At 38.5% G+C, this 26520-nt stretch overlaps 1 protein-coding gene across 1 annotated transcript; it reads right to left on the bottom strand.

The window, feature by feature from the left end:
• LOC114082165 (rho GTPase-activating protein 29-like) lies at positions 1-24633 on the bottom strand. The gene is made up of 10 exons (XM_071603842.1): positions 24598-24633; positions 21405-21631; positions 11084-11216; positions 10248-10436; positions 9840-9977; positions 6423-6655; positions 3379-3694; positions 3144-3252; positions 1345-1369; positions 1-844 (listed from the first exon to the last, which is right to left on the bottom strand). The coding sequence occupies exons 1-10, from the start codon at positions 24631-24633 to the stop codon at positions 1-3; spliced, it is 2250 nt and encodes a 749-aa protein (XP_071459943.1).
• Between the last annotated feature and the right edge of the window lie 1887 nt (positions 24634-26520).

Below are 26520 nucleotides of genomic sequence, written 5' to 3'. Positions count from 1 at the left end.
CTACACAAACTGTGGCATTCCACATTCAAAGTCTTGTAACTCTTCCATTTGTTTTAGCCTGAGTCCCTGGCACATTGGATTCATGTCAGGCAGGCCCAGCTCCTCACAGTTCTCTTTAGGCTCAGCAGCTGGTTTCAAAGCATAAGCTGATGTGCTGTCTGCCTCTGGAACAGATTTCTCCACATGACTCAGGGGAGTAAGAGCTGTGCTAGGAGGCACTGCTGCTGAAGGTGAAGCTGGTCTCTCCTCAGTCCCCCTGACTTTGCTGGTCGGGGTAGGTGGTTTGTAAAAAGTTGTCCCGAGATGGGGCTGCAGTATTCTGGGTGCTCTTGCAGGAGCAAGACGGTGAGAATGAGAGGACAGTCTCACTGGTGCCTCTCTTGCTGAACTGGCTGGTGTGTTGGGCTGTGTGGCACCGTTGGAATGGTCACCACTAACCTTGATGCTCATTGTCACTTTTTCCTGGAGTACACTTGGCACAATCACTGCACTCATGCCAGTTAAGTTCTTTGGTTCACATTGTTGTTCCTGAGTTTTTTGTGGAATCTGCTGATCAAAACCATTAATTTGGGAGCCAACAGTAGTAGAGGTACCTTTTCTATTAAGTCCTTCAAAGGTAAGATTCTGGCAAAACTTGTCTGAATTGACATTTCCCACATTTCTGCTGTTTTTCTCATTAGGAGAGCTTGCAAGATGGAACCTATCTACAGGCAAACAGAAACATCTGATCTTGGGGCTTGGCATAGGCCTCTGTATATCATTTGTTGTCACATCAGATTTCAGACTAAGTGGTTTCGTGGTTTTACACATATTGTCCATCTTTTGTGATGATGATTCAAGTTCTCTGTGATCTGAAAAAGAAGAGATTTTTTTTTTTAACTTCATGAAGCTTGGTTAATAAGGAAGTGTGGTTATTTATGAATGGGCATTCTCTCAAACAACAGAGTCTTACATATTTTTTCCAACATTATTTTCTCAGTCATCTATGCAGAGGAATTAAAAATCCATACAATATTAAAGGCACATTTTTAATTAAAGCATTACTTTTTAAAATTTATCTTAATAGAACAAATAGTCACAAATCACATAAAATTTTTAAAAAAAACACTTCCTGTAGTAACTTGTTTTAATATACTACCCATGAATGAATATTTTCTGTGTTAAGACTTTCCTGATTTCAACAGGCAGACAATGGTAACTCTAGAACAGTAACATTATTCTGTATACCAACAATCGCCATGTCCGGAATCCCAAGTACTTTGCCTGTCACTTAATCTGCTTTCCGGCTACATTCTGTCCATACTGAGGGCAACACACCAAAGAGGACTTGGATGCTCTCCCAGCTGATCCACTAATACATGGCAACATCCTCTGGACAAAGGAAGGTTGAAGAGCTGTCAAAATTGCCATTGTGCTACTGGTCCTGGAGACTCCAGATTTACCTCCTACTCTTTCTCCTCTAGTCTGGTCCCAAGGTCCCTGTTTTCTCACCTAGAACCCTAGCATCTCCCACTCTGTCTTTGCTGCATGTACCCCAGAAGCTCCTGTTGCTAGAAAGGTGCGGCCATCTGGCCATGATCCTCGTCTCCCTGCTGAGAAACATGAGACAACTGTGTGCCTTGCCACTAGTCTGATGGCTTTCCAACAGCCCTGTTCATAGCCCACAGTCCTCATCCCTGCCACCTGGTGCTTCTCCCATATCCTTGGGCAGTGGTTTGCAGACAGGTGCACAGCAGCATCACTTGATGATGATCTCAGGTCATCATCCCATCTGACCTCCTTCTTCACCTGAGGCTACTGGTGTCTCTTCCCTGGTTCCCAGGCAGTGCTCATGTGATTTGCTGTCCTAGAACCTTCACCACATTGATAGAAGGGAGCTGAGCCATTGTGGTTGGATGGCAACCACCAGAACATATTTACAGTCCTGGAGAACTTCTAGCACCACTTCTAGCTGCCTGGGTGCTGTCTCAGCTCCTGCTCCAGTTCTGCCCTGGGCAAGCCTAGTGCACTAGCCCTACCTGCCTTCTTGTGTCAAGACAAACTCCTATGTGGAGATATGTTGGCATGTGGTGTTAATGATCTTCTAGAGAAAAGGCTCAGAATTACCTGGTATGTAATGAAAATTTCAAATATTTTAAAATTATTTATTGTTATTACTATACCTACCTGGGAATCCAATTTCATTGGACAGCGAAACAAGTTTACATTTAGGAAAGAGACAGGATGAGGTTCAAATCCTGAATCAACAATAATTTAGGGACATGACCCTTGGCATTATTTACCTTCCTCAGACTGTTAGCTATGGCTTAAAGGAGGCCAAGGTTCATAGCACAGAAGTGCTAATAAGATCAAATCAGATAAATGGAATCAGTGAGTCCAGTGCTTTTCTTTGCAGAGAGGTAACGGACTGTCTTTGTTTTCAGACTTTCTCAGGCTACACTAATTGATATTTCATTAATTTTATATATCAAATTTAACATTTATGGCTATATATTGAAAAATTCGGATTTAGCTCTACTAAAGCAGTAACGAATGAAAGGTTTTCAACCCCCTTAACCAGAAACCATTTACTGAAATAAAGCGATCAAAAAACAGTGAACAAAAAGACTGGAGCCAGGAAAATGGAAGACATGTGTGCTTCATGTGCTAAAGTTAGGCCACAGGTAAAGGGACATCTAAAATCTTTAGTAGTCTATTTTTTTTGAGTTTCAGGAGTCCAGCTTTTTTCTGTTTTGACTTTAATTGATGACAAAGAAGTAAAGGTGAAAACAAATCTCAGAAAGAGAACAAAAATAATTTATGAATTTCAAGATATCTTTTTACAAGAAAGAAACAAAGCACGATATTCATTTAAATGACATTCATTAAACTTTCTCAATGGCTACAAAAGTTAACTAATAAAACCTTGAAGTTTGAACTTACCTCAACTTAATACACCTTGTTTTTTTTTAAAGGATGAGTATTGTAGATGGACACAATATTTTTATCTTTATTTATTTGTTTTATATGGTACTGAGGATCCAACTCATGGCTTCACACATGCCAAGGCAAGCGTTTTACGGCCAGCCCTCACCTTGGTTTTTAATCACGACTTCTTGGCAAGGTTTGAAATATGCAAAGATATATGTTACATGACCACTCACCAATGAGACATGCATCCCTTTTTTCCAATGCATTTTGCTTGCATTCTGATTCCTCAAATGATGTAGCCAATTCGTAATTTTTAATTTCAATGTCTGCAGTGTGAATATCCTATTGATACAAGAAAAGTTTTAAACTAAAAGCAAAACACATCTCAAAACAAACAGTTCAAAGACTATTAACTTGTTAACATAAACATCACAAATTTAATCCAATTCTGTAATGGTCAAAACTCACTTGCTTTGTAGAAAAATATTGTGACTTTGTGGAATGTTCTGTTGATATTACGGGTTTGGAAGGAGGGCTTTTAACCACCCGAGGTGCAACAACGTCAGTACTAGATGAAACATTTTGTGGTTCTAGGGACCCATCGAAGATCATCTGTGCATTGGTAATGAGGAACTCTACTAACAGGGCCTGATTGGCATACGCAACAAGAGAGGAGGAGATGGTACCAGGAGTGGTTGTAGGCCTGGGCCTCATCAGACAGGGTCCAAATACCACCCCCAAGTTTTTTGAGTTCATCAGGTTTTCTTCAGAACGGTCTACAACCCTGAAAAGAAGAACACATAAAGTGCATGAGATTTGCCTAATAGATGTCCTTAATGGTAGTTTACTATGACTTGAGAAGGTTGGAGAAAACTCGGGCTATAGAAGACTACAAAACGTTTGTCAAGGGTCAAGTTTGGTGGGTCTAGGGAAAGAATCCTTTGTTTCATTATGATACTTACCACACACCAAACTGAGTTTCAGAGTACTATATTAGGATAAAATGCATGTAAGTAGAAGGAACTACTGAACTCAGTAGCAGAAGGAAGAAAAACACCTCTAAAAATTGCTCCATCGTTGTATGTGGGATATACTCCCCATTTCTTATACTGGAAACTGAAACAGCACTGTCAATTTCTCTCTCACTGCCCAGTTAGTTTTCTTTTTTTAAAAAATAATTTTTACCTAGAGATGGATACAATACCTTTATTTTATTTATTTATTTTTATGCAGTGCTGAATATCAAACCCAGTGTCTCACATGTGCTAGGCAAGTGTTCTATCACTAGCCACACTCCCAGCTGCCCACAGCTAGTTTTCTAGCCTAGATGATTCTCTCTCCTGAACATCTCTCTGTTCTATTGCCACTATCAATGTTCTGGTTTTACTTCAAACACTCTCAGCTTGTTATTTCTATGACTATCCAAAGAAATCTGTCTCTGCCTGGTTTAGCTATCAGGATGATACTAGATTCATCTATGGGTAAAAATACTGTGATATATATATATAGTGAATGGGGTAGGTTTGCTATTTGTCTTTCAGAGGATTCATCACTGATGTATAGAAATGCATTTGATTTATGAGCATTAATTTTATATCCTGCTACTTTGCAAAATTCATTTATTATTCTAGAAGTATTCTGGTGGAGTTTTTTGGATCCTCCAAGTATAAAAATTATGTCGTTGGCAAAGAATGGTAATTTAAGTTCTTCTTTTCCTATTTGTATTCCCTTGAATTTCTTTCATCTAATTGCTCTGGCTAGAGTGGCAAGGATTATGTTGAACAATTTTTAGATGGAATGCTTCCAATTTTTCTTCATTTAGAATGATGTTAGCCTTAGACTTAGCATAGAGAGCTTTTACTATGTTGAGGTATATTCCTACTACCCCTAGTTTTTCTAATATTTTGAACATGAAAAGGTACTGTATTTTGTCAAATGCTTTCTCTGCATCAATTGATATAATCATAGGTTTCTTCTATTTAAGTTTATTGATGTGATGAATTACATTTATTGATTTCTATGTGTCGAACCAACCTTGCATCCCTGGAATACACAACTTGATCATGGTGCATTTTTTTTTTCATATGTTTTTGTATGTGATTTGCCAGAATTTTATTGAGAATTTTTGCATCTATGTTCCTCGGGTAGATATGGATCTGAAATTTTCTTTCCTTGATGTGTCTCTGGCTGGTTTGGGTATCAGGGTGATACTAGCTTCACAGAATGAGTTTGGAAGCGTTTCCTGCTTTCCTATTTCATGGAATAATTTGAAGCCCTTCAAGATATGAATAGTTAAAAAAACTGTGGTATATATACACAATGGACTATTACTCAGCATTACAAGAGAATAAAATAATGGCATTTATAGGTAAATGGATGGAGATGGTGAATATCATGAAGTAAGCCAATCCCCCAAAATCAAAGGCCAAAATTCTCTCTGATAAATAAATGTTGATACATAATTGGGTCTCTCAGGATAGATGAACATTGTTTGGGCTCAGGAGAGGGAAGGAAAAGGAGGGGTATGGGGAAGGAAAGATGGTGGAATGAGACAAACATCATTACCCTAAGTACATGTATGACGGCACATGTGGTATGACTCTACATCATGTACAGAGAAATGAAAATTTGTGCTCCATTTGTGTACAATGGACTGAAAGGCATTCTGCTGTCATGTATAACTGATTTGAACTAATATATGTTTTTTAAATTTTTATTTTATTTATTTATTTGTATGTGGGGCTGAGGTTTGAACTCAGGGCCTTGCACATGCTCTACTGCTGAGCCACAATTCCAGCCACAAAAAATAAATTTAAAAAAATTTTAAAAAGGAGATCTTAATTGCTGTCAGAAAGGTCTAGCAGGCAAATCTGAATATGTGAAATTCTGATTCCAAGTTCTTTAGTGGGTATAGAAATAACATGGTCAACTAAACTGCCAAGTAGGTAAGATTTTTTATCAAGTCTCTAGGAAGGGTAGCACAGTTCCTGCTACTGCTTGCTATATTGTAGCCTAATGAAATCAAATTTTCTAAATGCAAAATGCTTCCTTGTGTCTCCATGTCTGTTTCTCTCTGCCTCATATGCTCTTCTACACATTCACTACCAAATCACCACTCAGTTCTTAAAATCAGACACAAGGCATTTTGCCTCTTCTGCTCTATTCCTACCCCCAAAACTTCCTCTGCATGCCTACAAGCTGTGCACAGCTACTAGAAAAAGGATGATGGTGAACTGTGGTTATATACAGATCTGTACCCCAAGAGGATAAGCCCACAAATAGCAGAAACCCTATATTTCCATCCTAGTTTCCCCAGCCAGAACCTGGCACACAGGAAGCATCTGAGGGAACCATGTTTGCTGCATGAACATGTATTCAGTGTCTCCCTCTCCCAACACATAATAAGAACATCCTAAAAATCATTTTGAAAATCATAACACAACAATATAAATGTACTGAATACTATTGCCCTGTTCAATTAAAAATGGCTAAGATGGTATAAAAATTCTTACCTCTTAAGATGGATGATAAGGTAATGTAGAGTGTTAAAATTGGACGGTGGCAATTGTCTTAGAAGGTCCTTGGTTTTGAGAAGAATTTGGTTGATTCCCGTACACATATTTGGAGATGTGTTGTCTTCAGGTTTGTCCCTTTTGGTGTCCTGTAGTTGGTTAATATGTTGGATGACATTTGCAAGCTCCATATATTCCTGGTACCATTGGAATAAAAACAATGGTTCTGGTAGCTAAAGAAACAAAATTATATTAAAAATACCTTTGGGCTGAGGTTGTGGCTCAGAGGTAGACTGTTTGCCTAGCACATATGGGGACCTGGGTTTGATCCTCAGCACCACATAAAAATTAATAAATAAAATAAAGGTATTGCATCCCGCTACAACCAAAAAATAAATATTTTGAAAAAATCTTCTGCCTGTTTTCTTTGTTAAAGTCAACTATAAGTGAGAGTTACTCAATTAATTTAGCATGTCCCTTTAGATTAACAAAATCTAAAGTCAATCTGTATTTATTGATATCTTTTTCAGTACTGGAGATTGAACCTAGGACCTCAAGCATGCTATGCAAGCACTCTAGTACTGAGCTTCATCCCTGCCCATAAAATAAAATATATATGTTTGGTAGAGAAGTGACTTAGAAAGCAAATCAAACTCTTGACTATAAATTATATTTATGTTAATAACAAATTAATAGATAATGAGTGAAATTCTAAACTTTAAATAAAGTTTAAGCTTTAAGCTTCATTATTGGATTTTAAAACTCTTCATCTCTATCCTAAACACATTATATTCACATCTGCCCCCCAAATAGCATAATCTTCAGCTGTTTTACTGGAAAAAACATAGAATAGTGAACAAAATCTATAAAACGAATCAGAAACCCATGGATTTTATGAGTAAGGGGTAAAAATATCAAAGTGCAAAAGGGCACAGATTTTACTTGGGAAAGAATGAAGATCAGCACAAGATAATATGACCTACAAAAACATACTGTCATCATCTCATGAAACTTTAAAACAGGCTGATTTGCCATGAATAGATCAAAAGAAGTAGTTCTTACAACAAATATCCACTGCCATAATGAATTTCAATGTTTCTACTGATCTACAATAGAAAATTCAGTGAACTGTTAGCTACCTGATGTCCTATAATATCTGTGGGAAGTTAAGGTGTTGCCCTGTGATCAGTTTCTATCTTCACCACTCTGGGATCTGAAGCAAGTCACATCACCTCTTGGAGCTTTAGGTCAATGAGTCAGATAAAGGCTACTCTCTAACACTATTGCAAGAATTGAGCACACCAGACTTGTTTACAGACTCTAACATTTCTCTAGCAAAATGCCAGGCACCATCCTGACTTGTTTACAGACTCTAACACACTTTCCCAAATGAAAGTCTTAGATATACAAAATTCCTCAACAGAATGCAAGTTTATTGTATTGTACCCAATTCATCTCCTCTCCCTGACTGACTAAACAAGGTTAAGGATGACACATTATGAGACTTCCAGTCATTCAAAGGTATCAACCTCCATTTCTCAGTTGAGGGGTCTGTAGAATGTGATTAAAGGGTTATCAATGCTTTCCTGGGCTAACATTATAGATCCAGCAATTTATACTTAATTTCTTTCCCTCCTGCAATTCCACTAAAATACAGTAGGCTCATAAGGACTAGGAAAATATAGAAAACAAAAAGCAACAATTCACAAGTAGAAGAGCAGATGAATAAGTCCTGATGCAGCATTTCCAAGAAAACTGACCCTTTGTCACTCAACATGATTTTCAGAATCCTAAAGGGACGTGGACAATCACTACCAGGTCCTCTGATCTTGGCTTAGGTTGCAGGTGGGCCAGCTGAGAAAGCTTAGCTCTCTATAGAATCCTGTCTCCACTCCATGTACTAGGGCAATCTCCTTTCTAAAACTCTGGAAAATTTTTCTCTGGGCAATGGGATACAGAGGCTCTCTGAATCGAGGCAATGCCAAACATAAGGAACAGAGAGGTAACTGTCTTCCAATGGGGATATGTTGGCTATATGCACACTGAAAGCACAGATCCTGCAGTCTTAGTAACCCTGGCTTCCACAGTATTGGTACTGTATCTCTAGGCAAGGAAAAAACCCTTTCCTGGGGGACTGGGGTTGTGACTCAGTGGTAGTGCACTCATCTGGCATGTGTGAGGCACTAGGTTTGATCCTCAGCACCACATAAAAATAAATAAATAAATTTAAAGTATTGTGTCCATCTACAATTAAAAAAAAATGCCTTCCCAGGAGGATCACACCAGTGCCAGAACAGGGAACTAGAGACATGTAGTTAGGCATATACCAAACAGTCCACCTAGACCACTTTATAGTAAAGTTCAAAGTTTTTAAAAAGCCTTGATGTGTGTTCAAGTGCTTCCAAAGTGATTTCAAGTCCAAACTCATGTAACTAGACACCACGAAAGACAAAAATCAAAATGGGTAGAAAAAGAACAAATTGAAGGTGTAAAATTATGCTGTCAATATGCTGGCAACAAGTCAGATATGATAAAAGAGCACTGGAAATGCAACTGATCTAAACTGAGATGTGCTCTAAATGAAAAATAGATACCAGATTTCAAAGAAGAAGAGCTGCAATACAAATAAATAAATAAACAAAATACCTCATAATTTGAAAAACTAGATATTCAAAATGTTAAATGATATATTAAAATTTGCTTCACTTTATTTTTAATTTTTATGTTGCTATAGAAAATTTAATGTTACATATGAGGGTCACATTGTATTTCTACAGAGGTTAGAGGCCAAATAGAGAAAAGAACCCTTAATGAGAAAAATCTATGAATATCCACAATAAAAGAGCATTATATAATCATTTAAAAATGTTATCAAAAGAATAGAAAATCAGACTTCTTGAATATAAAAACATGATCTCACAAATGGAGTAATTTACTCATTCAAGAAGAAAAAGACAAGGAACTGTCTTAGAAAGTTTTTGAAGAAAAAAAGAACTATAAAGAAAAGGTAAGGGAACTGGAGAACAAGTATGCTTGCCAAGCAAGTGCAAGACCCTGAATTTTTAATCCCCACGAGTACAAATAACAAATTTATAAATATTTATATGTGTGTTTGTGTATGTGCACACACACACATCTCCAAACAAGAGCTTCAAGTGCAAATTACAAAGACAGATGGTGGGTGGGAGAATGGCAATAAAAGTCAAGAAAAGTTCCAAGAACTAAAGTGCTCACAACTGACGGAGCTCGTGGAGTGGCCAGAATACTGGATGGAAATATATCCACATCAAAGTACATCATTATAAAATCTTAGAATAATGAGGGGGGTTATGACATAGTCTATACCAATGAAAAATATGAAATATAAAATATTTTTGCTCTTTGCATTTGATGGTCGGTTTAGAATAAAACTTTAACCTGTTGAAGGTAAAATTTTAACACTTCACAGATATCGTGTGAAGAAAATTCGGACAGATCTACTAAATGCCTTCCGTTTTCCAGAGCTTGACACAGTATTGCGATTTTTGCCTTGTTGCCACTGACTCGATAAATTCCCTTGAAGAGAAAAGAAAAACAGAATGCAATATTTTACTTTAGTACAAAGGGCTAAATGCAGACATCTAGACAGAGTTGATGTATCTACTTAAATTTTTATTAGTATTTAAAAAATACAAGTTGAAGTCAAATAAATTAACATTTTCCAAATAAATGTGAATAAATTTAGTTATTACAAATGGAGAGTGCTGATTTTCTTAAAATCTCTTTTTCATTAAAACAAATCACAAAGGCATTTTGTTTTTAGAGTTTTAAGAGTAAACAACATACTTGTAAACACAAGGCAGTCTTTTCAATTTCTAAAGTACACATTTTGATTATGAAAGGAATGCCATCTGGCTCCTTTTTGGCAACACAGGACAATTCTGCTCCAAATAAGTGTATTTTCCCCCGAAGTTTCCGATGTCCGCAAACGATGGTTAAGTTTGCCATGCATTTTTTATGGCAGACAAGAAGACACTATAAGAAAATGATATTTGAAAACTGATTGACTCACCTTAAACTTATTCACAACTAAGCAAAATACAGGCCGACTAATAACAACAAAAATAAGTTAAAAAGTATTATTTGTGGTTTGTGAATTACATTTAACAAGAAAACTATAGAAATAAACTGTGGGACTTTATTAAACATGTGCTGGCAAGCCAGGTGTGATGGCATATGCCCATAATTCCACCTACTTGAGGGGTTGAAACAGGAATTTCACAAGTTGAAGGCCAGACCAATCTAGCAAGAACCCATTTCAAAACACAATTTTAAGAAAGGGTAGATGGGCTGGGCATGTGGCTCAAGCTGTAATGCGCTCGCTTGGTGTGCGCGGGGTGCTGGGTTCGATCCTCAGCACTACATAAAAATAAAATTTAAAAAAAAGATATTGTGTCCACCGAAAACTGAAAAATAAATATTAAAAATCTCTCTCTCTCTCTCTCTCTCTAAAAATATGGCATGTGCAAGACCCTGAATTTAGTTCCCAGGAGTACAAACAACAAATTTATATATATTTAAATGTGTGTTTGTGTGTGGACACACACATCTCTAAATAAGTAAAATCATAACAAAAAAGTATATAGCAAAAGAAAAAAATTGTGATTCCAAAAAGATCTTACCTCTTCGCATTTAAGACCTCCAAATATGACAATGCGTTCACAGTATCTACATCTTGCTGGAAATCTCCATTTTCTGAACTTATGGGTGGCAGCTGCTTTTGCCATTAATGATTGCTGAAATGTTCCAAGGGAGCTGAGTCCTTACAACAGAAATGTTAGTATGTAAGAAGGGTAAAATGACAAAAACATACCACATGATATTGTACTTGGAATAATTTTTAGACTTTGAGATTACTTATATATTACAAAAAGCTATTATTTTGAATTTCTAACATCAAAAAGCATCTCATTTATTGATCTCTTATAAAACACATTTTTTCTTTTTTTATTTACTTATGACAGTGGAATGCATTACAATTCATATTACACATATAGAGCACAATAGTTCACATCTCTGGTCATATACAAAGTATATTCATACCAATTTGTGTCTTCATACATGTATTTGGCATAATGATGACCTTCTCATTCCACCATCATTTCTAACCCCATGTTCTCTCCCTTCCCCTCCCACCCCTCTGCTCCAGAGTCCTCCCTTATTCCCCCTCCCTACCCCACTATGAATCAGCCTCCTTATATCAGAGAGAACATTTGGATTTGTTTCTTTGGGCTTGCCTAGCTTCACTGAGCATTGTCTTCTCCAACACCATCCATTTATCTGAAAATGCCATAATTTTATTCTCTTTTATTGCTGAGTATATAGGATTTTGGAAGAATCCTGCATGTTTTTATGCAGAAATTAACAAGTTGATTCTAAAGTTTATATGAAAATGTTAAAGATATAGGAGAACCAAAGAAATTTTAGAGAATCTAGACGGCTTGACTTTACAATTCACTGTAGAGCTACAGGATTCAAGCCAGTGTGCTTTTGGCCTAGGAAGAGACATGCAAATCAACAGAATAAAATAGAATTCAAAGTAGACTCTCTTGTATTTAGTGAAGCTATTTCTTTTTTAAAAAATTCATTTATTTTTTTTAAATACATGACAACACTGGAATGCATTTCAATTCTTATTACACATACAGAGCACAATTTTTTGTATCTCTGGATATAAAGTATGTTCACATCAGTTTATGCCATTATATATGTTCTATTTTTTTGCATTACAATTCTTAATACACATATAAACCACAATTTTTCATATCTCTGTTTGTACATAAGGTATGTTGACACTCATTTCAAGTCTTCATATATGTACTTTGTATAATGATTTCCATCACATTCCACCATCCTTGCTAATCCCCTTCCCCCTCCCTTTCCCTCCCATCCCTCCCTAGAATTAATCTCATCCTGCCATGCTGTTCCTCCTAACCCAACTGAATCACCACCCTTATATGACAGAAAACATTTGGCATTGTTTTTTTGGAATTGGCTGACTTCATTTATTTTTTTAATTTTTTATTGGTTGTTCAAAACATTACAAAGCTCTTGACATATCATATTTCATACATTAGATTCAAGTGGGTTATGAACTCCCATTTTTACCCCAAATACAGATTGCAGAATCACATCAGTTACACATCCACATTTTTACATAATGCCATATTAGTAACTGTTGTATTCTGCTGCATTTCCTATCCTCTACTATCCCCCCTCCCCTCCCTTCCCATCTTCTCTCTCTACCCTATCTACTGTAATTCATTTCTCTCCTTGTTTTTCTTTTTCCCATTCCCCTCACAACATCTTATATGTAATTTTGTATAACAATGAGGGTCTCCTTCCATTTCCATGCAATTTCCCTTTTCTCTCCCTTTCCCTCCCACCTCATGTCTCTGTTTAATGTTAATCTTTTCCTCCTGCTCTTCCTCCCTGCTCTGTTCTTAGTTGCTCTCATTATATCAAAGAAGACATTTGGCATTTTTTTAGGGATTGGCTAGCTTCACTTAGCATAATCTGCTCTAGTGCCACCCATTTCCCTGCAAATTCCATGATTTTGTCATTTTTTTAGTGCTGCGTAATACTCCATGGTGTATAAATGCCACAATTTTTTTTTTTTATCCATTCATCTATTGAAGGGCATCTGGGTTGGTTCCACAGTCTAGCTATTGTGAATTGTGCTGCTATGAACATCGATGTGGCAGTATCCCTGTAGTACGCTCTTTTAAGGTCTTCAGGGAATAGTCTGAGAAGGGCAATAGCTGGGTCAAATGGTGGTTCCATTCCCAGCTTTCCCAGGAATCTCCATACTGCTTTCCAAATTGGCTGCACCAATTTGCAGTCCCACCAGCAATGTACAAGAGTACCCTTTTCCCCACATCCTCACCAGCACTTGTTGTTTGACTTCATAATGGCTGCCAATCTTACTGGAGTGAGATGGTATCTTAGGGTGGTTTTGATTTGCATTTCTCTGACTGCTAGAGATGGTGAGCATTTTTTCATGTACTTGTTGATTGATTGTATGTCCTCCTCTGAGAAGTGTCTGTTCAGGTCCTTGGCCCATTTGTTGATTGGGTTATTTGTTATCTTATTGTCTAATTTTTTGAGTTCTTTGTATCCGGATATTAGGGCTCTATCTGAAGTGTGAGGAGTGAAAATTTGTTCCCTTGATGTAGGCTCCCTATTTACCTCTCTTATTGTTTCTTTTGCTGAGAAAAAACTTTTTAGTTTAAGTGAGTCCCATTTGTTGATTCTTGTTATTAACTCTATGGTTAATAACATATTAACATAATATTAATTCTAATTTATTATATAATATTAATAATTATATAATATTAATTCTAATTAATTCTAATTTAATCTAATAATATTAATGCTATGGGTGTCCTATTAAGGAATTTGGAGCCCGACCCCACAATATGTAGATCGGAGCCAACTTTTTCTTCTATCAGATGCAGAGTCTCTGATTTGATATCAAGCTCCTTGATCCATTTTGAGTTAACTTTTGTGCATGGCGAGAGGAGGGGATTCAGTTTCATTTTGTTGCATATGGATTTCCAGTTTTCCCAGCACCATTTGTTGAAGATGTTATCCTTCCTCCATTGCATGCTTTTAGCCCCTTTTTCAAATATAAGATAGTTGTAACTTTGTGGATTAGTCTCTGTGTCCTCTATTCTGTATCATTGTTCCACCCGCCTGTTTTGGTACCAGTACCATGCTGTTTTTGTTACTATTGCTCTGTAATATAGTTTGAAATCTGGTATTGCTATACCGCCTGATTCACACTTCCTGCTTAGAGTTGCTTATGCTATTCTGGGTCTTTTATTTTTCCATATGAATTTCATGATTACTTTCTCTATTTCTACAAGAAATGCCGTTGGGATTTTGATTGGCATTGCATTAAACCTATAGAGAACTTTTGGTAATATCGCCATTTTGATGATGTTAGTTCTGCCTATCCATGAACAGGATATATTTTTCCATCTTCTAAGATCTTCTTCTATTTCTCTCTTTAGGGTTCTGTAGTTTTCATTGTATAAGTCTTTCACCTCTTTTGTTAGGTTGATTCCCAAGTATTTTATTTTATTTTTTTTAGGATACTGTGAATGGGTGGTTGTCCTCATTTCCATTTCAGAAGTTTTGTCGCTGATATACAGAAATGCCTTTGATTTATGCATGTTGATTTTATATCCTGCCACTTTGCTGAATTCATTTATTAGCTCTCGTAGTTTCTTTGTAGACCCTTTTGGGTCTTCTAGGTATAGGATCATATCATCTGCAAATAGTGATAATTTAAGTTCTTCTTTCCCTATTTTTATGCCTTTAATTTCTTTCATCTGTCTAATTGCTCTGGCCAGTGTTTCGAGAACTATATTGAATAGAAATGGTGATAGAGGGCATCCCTGTCTTGTTCCAGATTTTAGAGGGAACGCCTTCAATTTAAAGAAGAATTAATACCAATACTTTTCAAGTTATTTCAGGAAATAGAAAAAGAGGGAGCTCTTCCAAATTCATTCTATGAGACCAACATCACCCTGATTCCGAAACCAGACAAATACACCTCAAAGAAAGAAAACTACAGACCAATATCTCTAATGAACCTAGATGTAAAAATCCTCAATAAAATTCTGGCGAATCGGATACAAAAACACATCAAAAAAATTGTGCAACATGATCAAGTAGGATTCATCCCTGGGATGAATGGTTCAATATACGGAAGGATGGTTCAATATACGGAAATCAATAAATGTTATTCACCACATCAATAGATTTAAAGATAAGAACCATATGATCATCTCAATAGATGCAGAAAAATCATTAGACAAAGTAGAGCATCCCTTTATTTTCAAAACATTAGAAAAACTAGGGATAACAGGAACTTACCTCAACATTGTAAAAGCTATCTATGCTAAGCCTCAGGCTAGCATCATTCTGAATGGAGAAAAATTGAAGGCATTCCCTCTAAAATCTGGAAGGCTGACTTCATTTAGCATTATCTTCTCCAACACCATCCATTTCCCTGCAAATCCATGATTTTGTTCTTTTATCATGCTGAGTAGTATTCCATTGTGTATAAATGCCACATTTTTTTATCCATTCATCCACTGAAGGACATCTAGGTTGGCTCCACAGTTTAGCTATTGTGAATTGTGCTGCTATAAATATTGATGTGGCTGTGTCCCTGTAGTATGCTGTTTTTAAATCCTTTGGGTAAAGTGAGAGAAGGGGAATAGCTGGATCAAATGGTGGTTCCATTCCCAGATTTCCAAGGAATCTCCTTACTGCTTTCCCAACTGGCTCCACCAATTTGCAGTCCTACCAGCAATGTATGAGTGTACCTTTTCCCCCACATCCTCGCCAACACTTGTTTTTGTTTGTCTTCATAATAGCTGCCATTCTGACTGGAGTAAGATGATATCTTAGAGTAGTTTTGATTTGCATTTCTCTGCTTGCTAGAGATGATGAGCATGTTTTCATATATTTGTTGATTGATTTTATATTCTCTTCTGAGAAGTGTCAGGTCAGGTCCTTGGCCCATTTATTGATTATTTGTTTTTTTGGTGCTTAGGTTCTTGAGTTGTTTATATACCCTAGAGATTTGTGCTCTATCTGATGTGTGAGAGGTAAAAATTTGCTCCCAGGATGTAGGCTCTCTGTTCACCTCGCAGATTGTTTCTTTTGCTGAGAACAAAGTTTTTAGTTTGAATCCATCCCATTTATTGATTCTTGTTTTTAATTCTTGTGCTATAGGGGTCTTATTAAGGAAGTTGGGGTCTAATCCCACATGATGAAGATTAAGGCCTTCTTCTTCATCTATTACATGCAGAGTTTCTGGTTCAATTCCTAGGTCCTTGATCTATTTTGAGTTAAATTTTGTGCACGGTGAGAGATAGGGGTTCAATTTTATTTTGTTGCATATGTATTTCCAGTTTTCTTAGCACCATTTGTTAAAGATGCTCTCTTGTCTCCAGTGCATGCTTTTGACTCCTTTGTCTACTATAAGGTAATTGAAATTTTGTAGGTTAGTCACTGTGTCCTCTATTCTATACCATTGCTTTACCAGCCTGTTTTGGTGCCAATGCCATGCTGTTTTTGTTACTATTGCTCTGTAGTATAGTTTAAGGTCTGGTATAGTAATACCACCTGCTTTGTTCTTCATGCTTAGAATTGCTTTAGCTATTCTGGATCCCTTATTTTTCCAGATGAATTTCATGATTGCTTTTTTCTATTTCAATGAGGAATGCCATTGGGATTTTGATGGGAATTGTGTTAAACCTGTATTATGCTTTTAGTAATATGGTCATTTTGATAATATTAATTCTGCCTATGCATAAGCAAGGTAGATCTTTCCATCTTCTAAGGTCTTCTTTTCATTTCTTTCTTTAGGGTTCTGTTGATTTCATTGTATAGTTATTTCACCTCTTTTGTTGATTCTCAAGTATCTTATTTCTTTTCAGGATATTGTGAATGGGGAGTTTTCCTCATTTCCTGCTAAGAGGATTTGTGACTGATATACATAAATGCTTTTGATTTATGGGTGTTGACTTTATATCCTGCTACTTTGTTGAATTAATTTACTATTTCTTGAAGTTTTCTGGTGTCGTTTTTTGGTCTTCCAATTATAGAATCATATCATGAACAATTAGTGCTAGATTAAGTTCTTCTTTTCCTATATTTATTCCTGTAATTTCTTTCATCTGTCTAGTTGATCTGGCCAGTGTTTCAAGAACTATGTTGAATAGAAATTGTTAGAGAGGGCATCCCTGATTTGTTGCAGACTTTAGAGGAAATGCTTTCAATTGTTCTCCCTTTGGAATGATATTGGCCTGAGGCTTAGCATAGATAGCCTTTATAATGTTGAGATATGTTCCAGTTATCTCTAGTTTTTCTAGTGTTTTGAACATAAAGGGGTGCTGTCTTTTGTCAAATGCTTTTCTGTATCTATCAAGATGATCATATGATTCTTATCGGTAAGTCGATTGATATGATGAATTACATTTATTGATTTCTGTTTGATGAAACAACCTTAGATCCCTGGGATCAATCCCACTTGATCATGGTGCACAATCTTTAGGATATGTTTTTGCATTGGATTTGCCAGAATTTTACTGAAGATTTTTGCATCTGTGTTCATTAGAGATATTGGTCTGAAGGTTTCTTTCTTTGAAATGTCTTTGTCCGGTTTTGGAATCAGGGTGATATTGGTCCCATAGAATGAGATTGGAAGTACTCTCTCTTTTTTCTATTTCCTGAAATACATTGAAGAGTGTTGGTATTAGTTCTTCTTTAAAGATCTTGTAGAACTCAGCTGTGTAGCCATCCAGTCTTGGGCTTTTCTTGATTAGTAGTCTTTTGATGGCTTCTTCTATTTCCTCACTGGATATTGGTCTGTTTAAGTTGTGTATATCTTCCTGAGTCAATCTGGGCAGATCATATGACTGAAGGAATTTATCAATGCCTTCACTGTCTTCCATTTTATTAGAGGATAAGGTTTCAAAATAATGTCTAATTATCTTCTTTATTTCTGTAGGGTCTGTTGTGTTATTGCCTTTTTCACCACATATGCTAGTAATTTGAGTTCTCTCTCTCCTTCTCTTCATTAGCATGGCTAAGGGTGTGTCAATTTTATTTTTTTTTCAAAGAACCAACTTTTAGTTTTGTCAATTTTTTCAATTGTTTCTTTTGTTTTGATTTCATTGATTTCAGCTCTGATTTTAATTATTTGTTGCCTTCCACTGCTTTTGCTGCTGATTTGTTCTTCTTTTTCAAGGGCTTTGAGGTGTAGTGTGAGGTCATTTATTTGTTGACTTTTTCTTCTTTTAAGGAATGAACTCCATGCAATGAATTTTCCTCTTAGTACTGCTTTCACAGTGTCCCAGAGATTTTGATATGTTGTGTCTGTGTTAAGTCTAAGATATTGTGTTATTGAACTCTATAGTTTCTTTATTTAACTTTTGTTTGGAAGATCTGTCTAGTGGTGAGAGAGGTTGGTTAAAGTCACCCAAGTTTATTGTGCTGGGAGGTCAATTTGACTCTTGAACTTGAGAAGAGTTTGATGAACATAGCTGCACCATTGTTTGTGGCATATATATTTATGATTGTTATGTCTTGTTGGTGTATGGTTCCCTTGAATAGTATGTAATGTCCAACTTTATCCCTTTTGATTAGCTTTGGTTGAAGTCTACTTTATTTGATATGAGTTTGGAGACCCCTGCTTGCTTCATCACTCTAGGTGAGAGGTATGATTTTTCCCAACCTTTCACCTTCAGTCTGTGTATGTCTTTTCCTATAAAATGAGTATCCTGTAGGCATTATATTCTTGGATCTTTTTTAAAAATCCAATCTGCTAGCCTATGTCTTTTGATTGGTGAGTTTCAGCCATTAACATTTAGGGTGACTATTGAGATACGGTTTGTATTTCCAGTCATATTTGTTTATTTTTGTTACTTAATGTGACTTGGTTTCCTCTTTGATTAGTTTTTCTTTTAGTGTATCACCTCCTTCTGCTGGTTATCATTGTTTTTCATTTCCTCTTCATGAAATATTTTGCCAATGATGTGTTTTAGTGGTGGTTTTCTAGCTGTAAATTCTTTTAACTTTTGTTTATCATGGAAAGTTTTATTTCATCTTAAAATCTGAAGCTTAGTTTGGCTGGATACAAGATTCTTGGTTGGAACCCATTATCTTTCCGGTTTGAAATATGTTGTTCCAGGATCTTCTAGCTCTCGGGGAATGTGTTGAAAAATCTGCCATTACACTAATTGGTTTACCCCATAAGTAATCTGATTCTGTTTGCTTGCGGCTTTTAAAATTCTCTCCTATTTCTGTATATTGAGCATTTTCATTATAATGTGTCTTGGTGTGGGTCTGTTGTGATTTTGCACATTCGTTGTCTTGTAGGCTTCTTGGATTTGGATTTCCATTTCATCCTTCATGTCTGGAAGTATTTCTGATATTATTTCATTGAATGGATTGCTCATTCCTTTGGTTTGAACCTCTGTGCCTTCCTGTATCCCAATGACTCTTAAATTTTGTCTTTTTATGCTATGCCATATTTCTTGGGTTTTCTGCTTGTGGTTCCTTATCATTTTTGCTGTGCTGTCTACATTCTTTTCAAGATGATATACTTTGTCTTTGTGGTCTGATGTCCTATCTTCTAAGTTGTATACTCTGCTGGCGATGCTCTCATTTGTGTTTTTAATTTGGCTCATTATTTCTTTCAAGGATTTCTGAGATATATATATATATATATATATATATATATATATATATATATATATATATATGTATATATATCCTCAATCTCCCTGTAGAGGTCATCTTTTGCTTCTTGGATTTGTTTATGTAGCTCATTGTCAAAGTGATCTTTCACTGTCTGTATTTGTTGTCTAATGTCTTCTTTGAGATTCCAAAACATCTGAATAATGTAAATCCTGAAATCTTTCTCTGTCATTTTTTCTGCTGTTTCTGATAATTCTTCTAATGATGCATTGTCTTCAATTGTTTGTGGTATTTTCTTCCCTTGTCTTTTCATGTTGCTGGTATTTGTTTCCTGCTCTGTGGGACTAGTGTGTTATTGTTTTTACCCTATAGATTTGTAGTGCTCTTGTATATTCCAAGATCCCTTTTTTGTGGGGAAGGACAATGTTGACAGTTCCCAATATCAACAATACATCACCTATGTGTAAGTTACTGCTATTAAGACATTTATAGTTAGTCTCAATCTCTAGTATTGTTGGATTCAATTATAATTTAAAATATAATCAGCAGTTTCATAGAAGTTGTACACTGTCTTCTGGTGGTGGACAGAGAACTGGAGGTCAGGTATCTGACGTTATGTTAAGGGTGAAATATGTGAGGGCAATGGATTAATAAAACTTAGAAATTTGGAGGAGAACTCTAATCAAGAGGGTTAGTAGCAGGGGAATAGACAGGAGGTAATTTAGGGGAGACAAGTATGTGGGAGGACAGTAGAATGCATAAAAACAAACACATATATGTGTTTAGAAAATTACAAGAAGTAAAAATAGTAAAAATTAGGAGGTTGAAAGAGAAAGAGAGGGAGGAAGATAAATAAAAAGGAAGCAAAAAAGAGAAAAAAGAGAGAGAGAAAAATAAAAAAAGAGGGGTGGCTTATGCAATTCCTTTTTATTAAATTATTCTGGTCACTCAGTTCTATTTCATGCAAAGTTCTTGGTTTCACATATGTTGGGGTTGTGAGGACCAGAGGAGGAGGAGTAGAGGAGAAAGAAAAAGGATAAAATGGAAGAGAAGAAAACAAAAAACAAAACAAACAAACAACAAAATATTCTCATAGTTCCCTTTTCTTCTCTTCTTTTTCAGTAGGTGGAGTTGTCTATTCCAAGCTTGGGTCTCTGCCCTCAGGGTGGTGTAGGTAACCAGTGTGAGAAGACTAAAGCTCTTCCTCTCTTATCTGGGCTTCCCTAATCTTGGTCTCTCTGAGTTGATCCTGGGTTTTAGCCCCCTCACCTCTCTTGCTTATCAGGTCTCAGCTGGGGGACCTCACGCCCTCCACCTTAGGATTGCACCAGGTGGGCGGCGTCCTGGTGGCACTGCGCTCCTGTTCAACTGAGAGCTGATTTTGTGCTGATAGTTTCTATACTGAGTTATTACAGCTGGGGGAGGGGATTTGGAACCCAGGTACCTGTTCAGTCACAGATCCGGCTGGTAACCACACCCACCAAAGATGGTGAGAAAGGTCGAGTCAGTCCTTTCCCCAGTCAGGGTGTCTGGTGAGGTGGGGGGAGCTGGGATGTCCCCGTGCTGTGCCTAGAATGTGGTCTGGGGACCTGCATGGGAGCAGAGCGTCCTCTGGAGTTCTGCCACTCCACTGAGGTGCTGAGTTGGTGTCTCTGCTCCCCCACTTGAGAGTCGCGCCTGTGCTCAAACTGTAAGCTTTTGGACAGAAGCCTGGAGTCTCACCTGAACAGAGAGGCTCTGAGTTCTGCTTGGTGTTCGCAGCTCTGGTGGATTCTGCGAAAATCTGCTGGATGGTGTCCTGTCACATGAGCTGAGATGTTGTGTTCCCTCAAGGCAAGACCCCGCCTGAGCAGGAGAAGCCACCTGATAGCTTTCTCTGATTCAGGCACAGAGCAGCTTGAAGCAGGATCTCCTCTACTCTGCCACCTTGGATCCCAGTCAACCGATTTCTGACAGAGATGCCAAAATAATTCCGTGGTCTTTCAATAAATGGTGCTGAAATAACAGATATCAATAATGTGAGGGATGAACCTCCAACCTTATTTCAGTCAACTCTAAAATGAACAGGAACCACACACCTAAACATACAACCTAACACTATCCGTCTTTGAATTCAGGGTTATGAAGGGCACCTGCCTATTTTTATAAATAAAGGATGTTTTAGGAACACAGCCATGTTGATGTATTGTGTATAATTGCTTTTAAGGATTATTAATTATAATGGTAGTAGAGATAAAAGACTGTTCAGGTGTTGATAGTTTTTGAAACTGAGGTTGTATACACAGAGTTCAAATACTGTTTGGCCTACTTTGATGCCTGTTTGAAATTTCCCATAATAAAAACTTGTTTTTGTTTTTTTAGTCTACCTTCAGATCTGCTCTGGGCTATCTCAAGGTCATCCCCATAAGCTCCATCACTCTCCTTCGCATTTCTCTCCAGCAAGGCTCAACCAAGCCTAGAGTCCCCTGAATGTCCTGTGGAAACCAGCCATTCATTCTAACATGCTAAGCACAAATGTGACATCATGGTGGTACTCAATGAATATTAGAGAAATATATTATAAATAAAATTATGGAAGGTTCTGTCTGCATACACCCTGAAGTTGAAACTGAACTTACCCTTCCCTAACACTTCTATAAACATGTTAATTAGCTCCTACCTCTTCCTTTCAAAGGAAGACTATGGGGCTAGACTGTAGTTCAGTGGTAGAGTGCTTGCCTAGCATGCCTGAAGCCCTGGTTCAATATGTAACACCACAACAAATAAAATAAAAAGGAAGACTGTGACATTTGAAAACTTTCTCAGCAATACATCCTGAAACTTTCTTCAAGAAAAATAAAACTCTTATCAAGGGAGGCATTATTGCTGAATATCTGCTCTATGAACAAGGTGGCTCATTTCCTTATCACGTAATAATAAAGACAATTAATAAAACACATACCACTTTCCACAGAAAATACCAGAATGTGCTCCCAACATTTATCAATCCCCCGGATTCTTTACACACACGAATTATCTTTATGTGTGTGGCTCATCACCATGATGAAAGTGAATGGGAAATTAAAAAGAAACAGCAAACCAACTACTGTTCAAAGCTTCAAAGCAGCGCTATTGTCTGTGACTTGTTGTCTCAAATCAAGTGGTTCTGGCTTGATTTGAGACACCTGCACATTCTGGCCACCTACACAGCTCTCTTTCACATTCCTCAGTGGCTCTGAGCACATGGCTGCACTGTCAAAGCAGTGAGATCCTGGTAGACATTAGAGATAACCAGCAATTCTGTGCAGGAAGCCCCCCCACTTCTGTGCTTATTAAAGTTACCCTTTACTTTCAAGCTTACACAAAAATATCACTTCATTCCCTCCATTGAAAATAATCATTCCTTTGGTTCTAGTTTTTGGTTATTGTATTCTGCCACTCATTAAATGGAAAGGTTCTACAGGTACTCTGTCTAGCATAAAGTGAGATCCTGCTAAATTTTCAGAGTGAATGCTGAATAAATTATAATAGATAGGAATCAAAATCCTTCCAGAATCCCTTCTGAGAATCATCTTTGTTCACTGGTAGTACTAACCCCCTGGGACCAAGAGCAGTTGTAAATGTCCACATTCCTAGGTCAAGGACTTTTACAGATTGGAGGTGAAGGCGATGATAATTGAGAGGTTGTTCTATTTTTGGGAGGTGGAGTGGGCTGGTGTTACCCTACATTCCCTGAATAGTGATTCTTCAACTCAGCCAAACTTAAATATCCTGCCAACTTGGGGGGTGAAACTTTTCTACCTGGGCCCTTTGGGCTTTCTTCCAATTAAGTCTGAAAGGTTTTATCAAAATCATGAGACCAGAGCTATAGGTATTGTCAACCTAATGAGGCTTAAGTGTCACTGTTCCTCACTTGCACAGTTCTTACAATAAGGTAGCATTTCTAGGTAGGCATTTCTGGCAAACTGCTTAAAGAACACACTGGGGGGGGGGAGAGAAGGATCTAAATTTCAAAGACACACATGTATACATGTATAATGTGCTGTGATTTATTTACTCATCCTAAATACTCACCTTCACATCTAATTTTGAATTCTTTTTCATGAAGAGGGAGACCCCGACACCCAAACTCAATAAGGAGGTGAAGTGAACCCAAAGAGGAAAAGAACAAAACTGATATAGAACAACAAGCTGCCTGCTGTTTAGAAATGGTCTTGGAATATTCACAAAACACCTAACACTCCTCCCTTCCCCCAAAAGATCCAAAGAACTCAGTGGATGTCAAAGATCCAAATGACTCAGTGTGGAACCCTATCCTTGGTCTCTAAGGCAGGGACAGTAGTGAAAAAGTGAAATAAACCAGCACCTGTCTTACTCAAAGAAAAGGACAGTCCTGGTCCACTTGGTTTCCGCAGAAGGGGGGCGACCTTTGGAACACCAGATTTTTATCACCGACAGGGTCTTGGGGCATCCTGGCCACATACTCACAGGGACATACTCTCCTTGTAGCAGTTGGGATCTCCCAGCTTATCAATTCCAATTTACACCCTAAGGTTGTGTGCTAAGGTCATGGTTGAAAAATAGTAAATGAAAACAGAAGGGACAGTAATAAGGGAAGGACGGAGAAGAGGTAGGATAGAGATGTAACCGAGGGGGCACTCAGAAATAAAGCAAGGAAAGTGTCCCTGCACCTTTAAGCCCCCCTCCTCTCCCCAAAGTAGTCATCAACCAAGGCCTAGATGAGGTGAAGTGGGTAAAGAAAAAGTAAAAAGGGAACAGCTCTAACAGTTAGTTTCTTTACCTAGGTACTCATCAGAATGAAATTTCAGGAAATGTCACAACACTTACAAAAAGATCCCAGTGGGAAAGACGATTGTGAAGACCCGAAAACCAAGAAGGAAAAGTCAAGTTAACCCGTGAGTATCCTGAGTATCACGAGTATCGCTCTGGTCCGCAGCTGCCGCAGCGTCATTGTCCTACTCCAACTGCTCACTGATCACCAAGGACCAGTGTTCTGGTTCCCATAGTTCCCGCTCCTGACGTCTACAGCTCCTGGGCGCACATCCCAAGGTTCCATCCTAGCGGGAGACCCCGCCCCGCCCGCAGCCGCCTCCCCTCTGGGACCACCGCGTGACCCTGTGGCCGCCCTGACCCTGGATGGCAATTGGTCAGCAGCCATCTCTGCAGTCCCCAGCCCAATGCAGCGCCAGAGCGACCACCGCCATCCCACACTCATCCGCGTGCTTCCTCCAGTCTCCAGGACTCAATCCCCTGCCAAATGCATGGCAAGAGAGGGCCAGAGCTCCCTGCCTCCATCCCCACGCATGGCCCTTGGATGCCCTATCAAGCCACCTTCAAGACCACCCTGGCCACATAAGCCCCTCCCCGCCATGCACTGCCAAGTCCCCAGAGACCAGCCACTGGCCAGCGCTCGTGGGGGTGGAACCAGGGCCAGCGGCAGATGAGGGCGGCCTGTGGATCACAGGCTATCAGCTGTGAAGCACACTGATCCAGTCCCCCAGAGGCAGGTGGATGCCCTAGAGAATAAGCCTGACAGATATTTCTTGGAGCCCCTGCTGGCAGCAGTGCTGAGGCCAGCAAAAAGAAGCAGACCATTACCAAGGAGATTGAGCCAGGGGAAAGGAGACCTTGGAGCATTGTGCCCAGGAGGCCCAGGGAGGGCACTCAACCTGCTGCCCGGAAGAAGATGACCCGCCATCGTGATTTGAATAGCACTTTCACCGAATTCGTCCTCAGAGCTTGCTGCCAGCACTGACCCTGCAGAGTGGGGCTGCAGTCTGCAGAAGCTGCAGAAGTGCATGGTGGCGGGGGAGGGGCTCTGGCCATTGGCAGATTGGATCCCTTGTCTCAGTGACATTCTGCCAATGGCTTTTTCCTTCACCTAGTCAGGGCTGATGGTGACACAGAGGGGACGTTATGTGTTGGCCCAAGAATCTCTGGCACCCCCTATAAGGAGCCCTGGGCTGCCTGAAGCCAGATTCTGACTCTGATATGGGAGACATAGAAGAAGTGGAACAGGATTTCATTGGCGAGGACTCTGCCGTCAACCCAAGCAGGAGAACAGACCAGGACTGGGAAACAGCGTTGGCAGCTTCCTCCCTGGCCTAGGTGGCGGAGTACACAGGTCCCAAGCTCTTCAAGGAGCCCAGTAGAAAGTCCAACAAGCCCATCATCCACAAGGCCATCTCCCACTGCTGGGAAGGTGAAGGAGCCTCACAAGAACTCCATATTGGAGGAGCTGGAGAAGTGTGACGCCAACCACTGCTTCATCCTATTTCGTGACACAGGCTGCCAGTTCAGGGCGCTGTACTGCTACTACCCGGACACAGAGGAGATCTGCATGCTCACGGGCCCAGGGCCCAGGAGAATCACCAAGAAGATGATCGACAAGCTGTACAAATACAGCTTGGGCCGGAAACAGTTCAACCTGATCCAGCCAAGACCATGTCTGTTACCGTGGACACCCTCTGCATCCATAACCACTGTGGCAGCCCAAGTGGCCCGCAATGCCTATTGCCAATATATATTGCCAATATATATATATTTAAACACATGCACATAAAGAGAAAAAAAGAAAGATGTTGGCTCTCAAAATTTTTAAAATAGAAAGGACTTGCTTGGGAGTGATATTGGCCAAATCATATCCCTATATTTTGTGCATGTACGAACATGTAGCCACAAATCCCATCATTATGTACAACTTAAAACTATAATACACCAATAAAAATTGTGGAGAAAAATAGTAAAGATATACCAAATATATCTTCCAACTAGATTTTGGTGCTTGGTCATCAGCCTGTGGTGTTTGCTAGACTTAAACTGATATTTTACTAATGAG

Source organism: Marmota flaviventris, chromosome 17 (genome assembly GCF_047511675.1).
Source record: "Marmota flaviventris isolate mMarFla1 chromosome 17, mMarFla1.hap1, whole genome shotgun sequence".
Taxonomy (NCBI): Eukaryota; Metazoa; Chordata; class Mammalia; order Rodentia; family Sciuridae; genus Marmota; species Marmota flaviventris.
The sequence above is the reverse complement of the archived record's forward strand: the minus strand, read 5'-3'. Positions and strand labels throughout refer to the sequence as shown.

Bases quoted from the DNA above. Each gene is read 5' to 3' on its own strand.
- LOC114082165 (XM_071603842.1), bottom strand. From the start codon at position 24,633: ATGACGCTGCGGCAGCTGCGGACCAGAGCGATACTC. The intron at 3,253-3,378 runs GTGAGTTTTGAC...TTGTATCAATAG, and splicing joins AATATTTTTCTACAAAGCAA to GATATTCACACTGCAGACAT. The intron at 845-1,344 runs GCTGGGAGAGCA...TTCAGATCACAG, and splicing joins TGCCATGTATTAGTGGATCA to AGAACTTGAATCATCATCAC.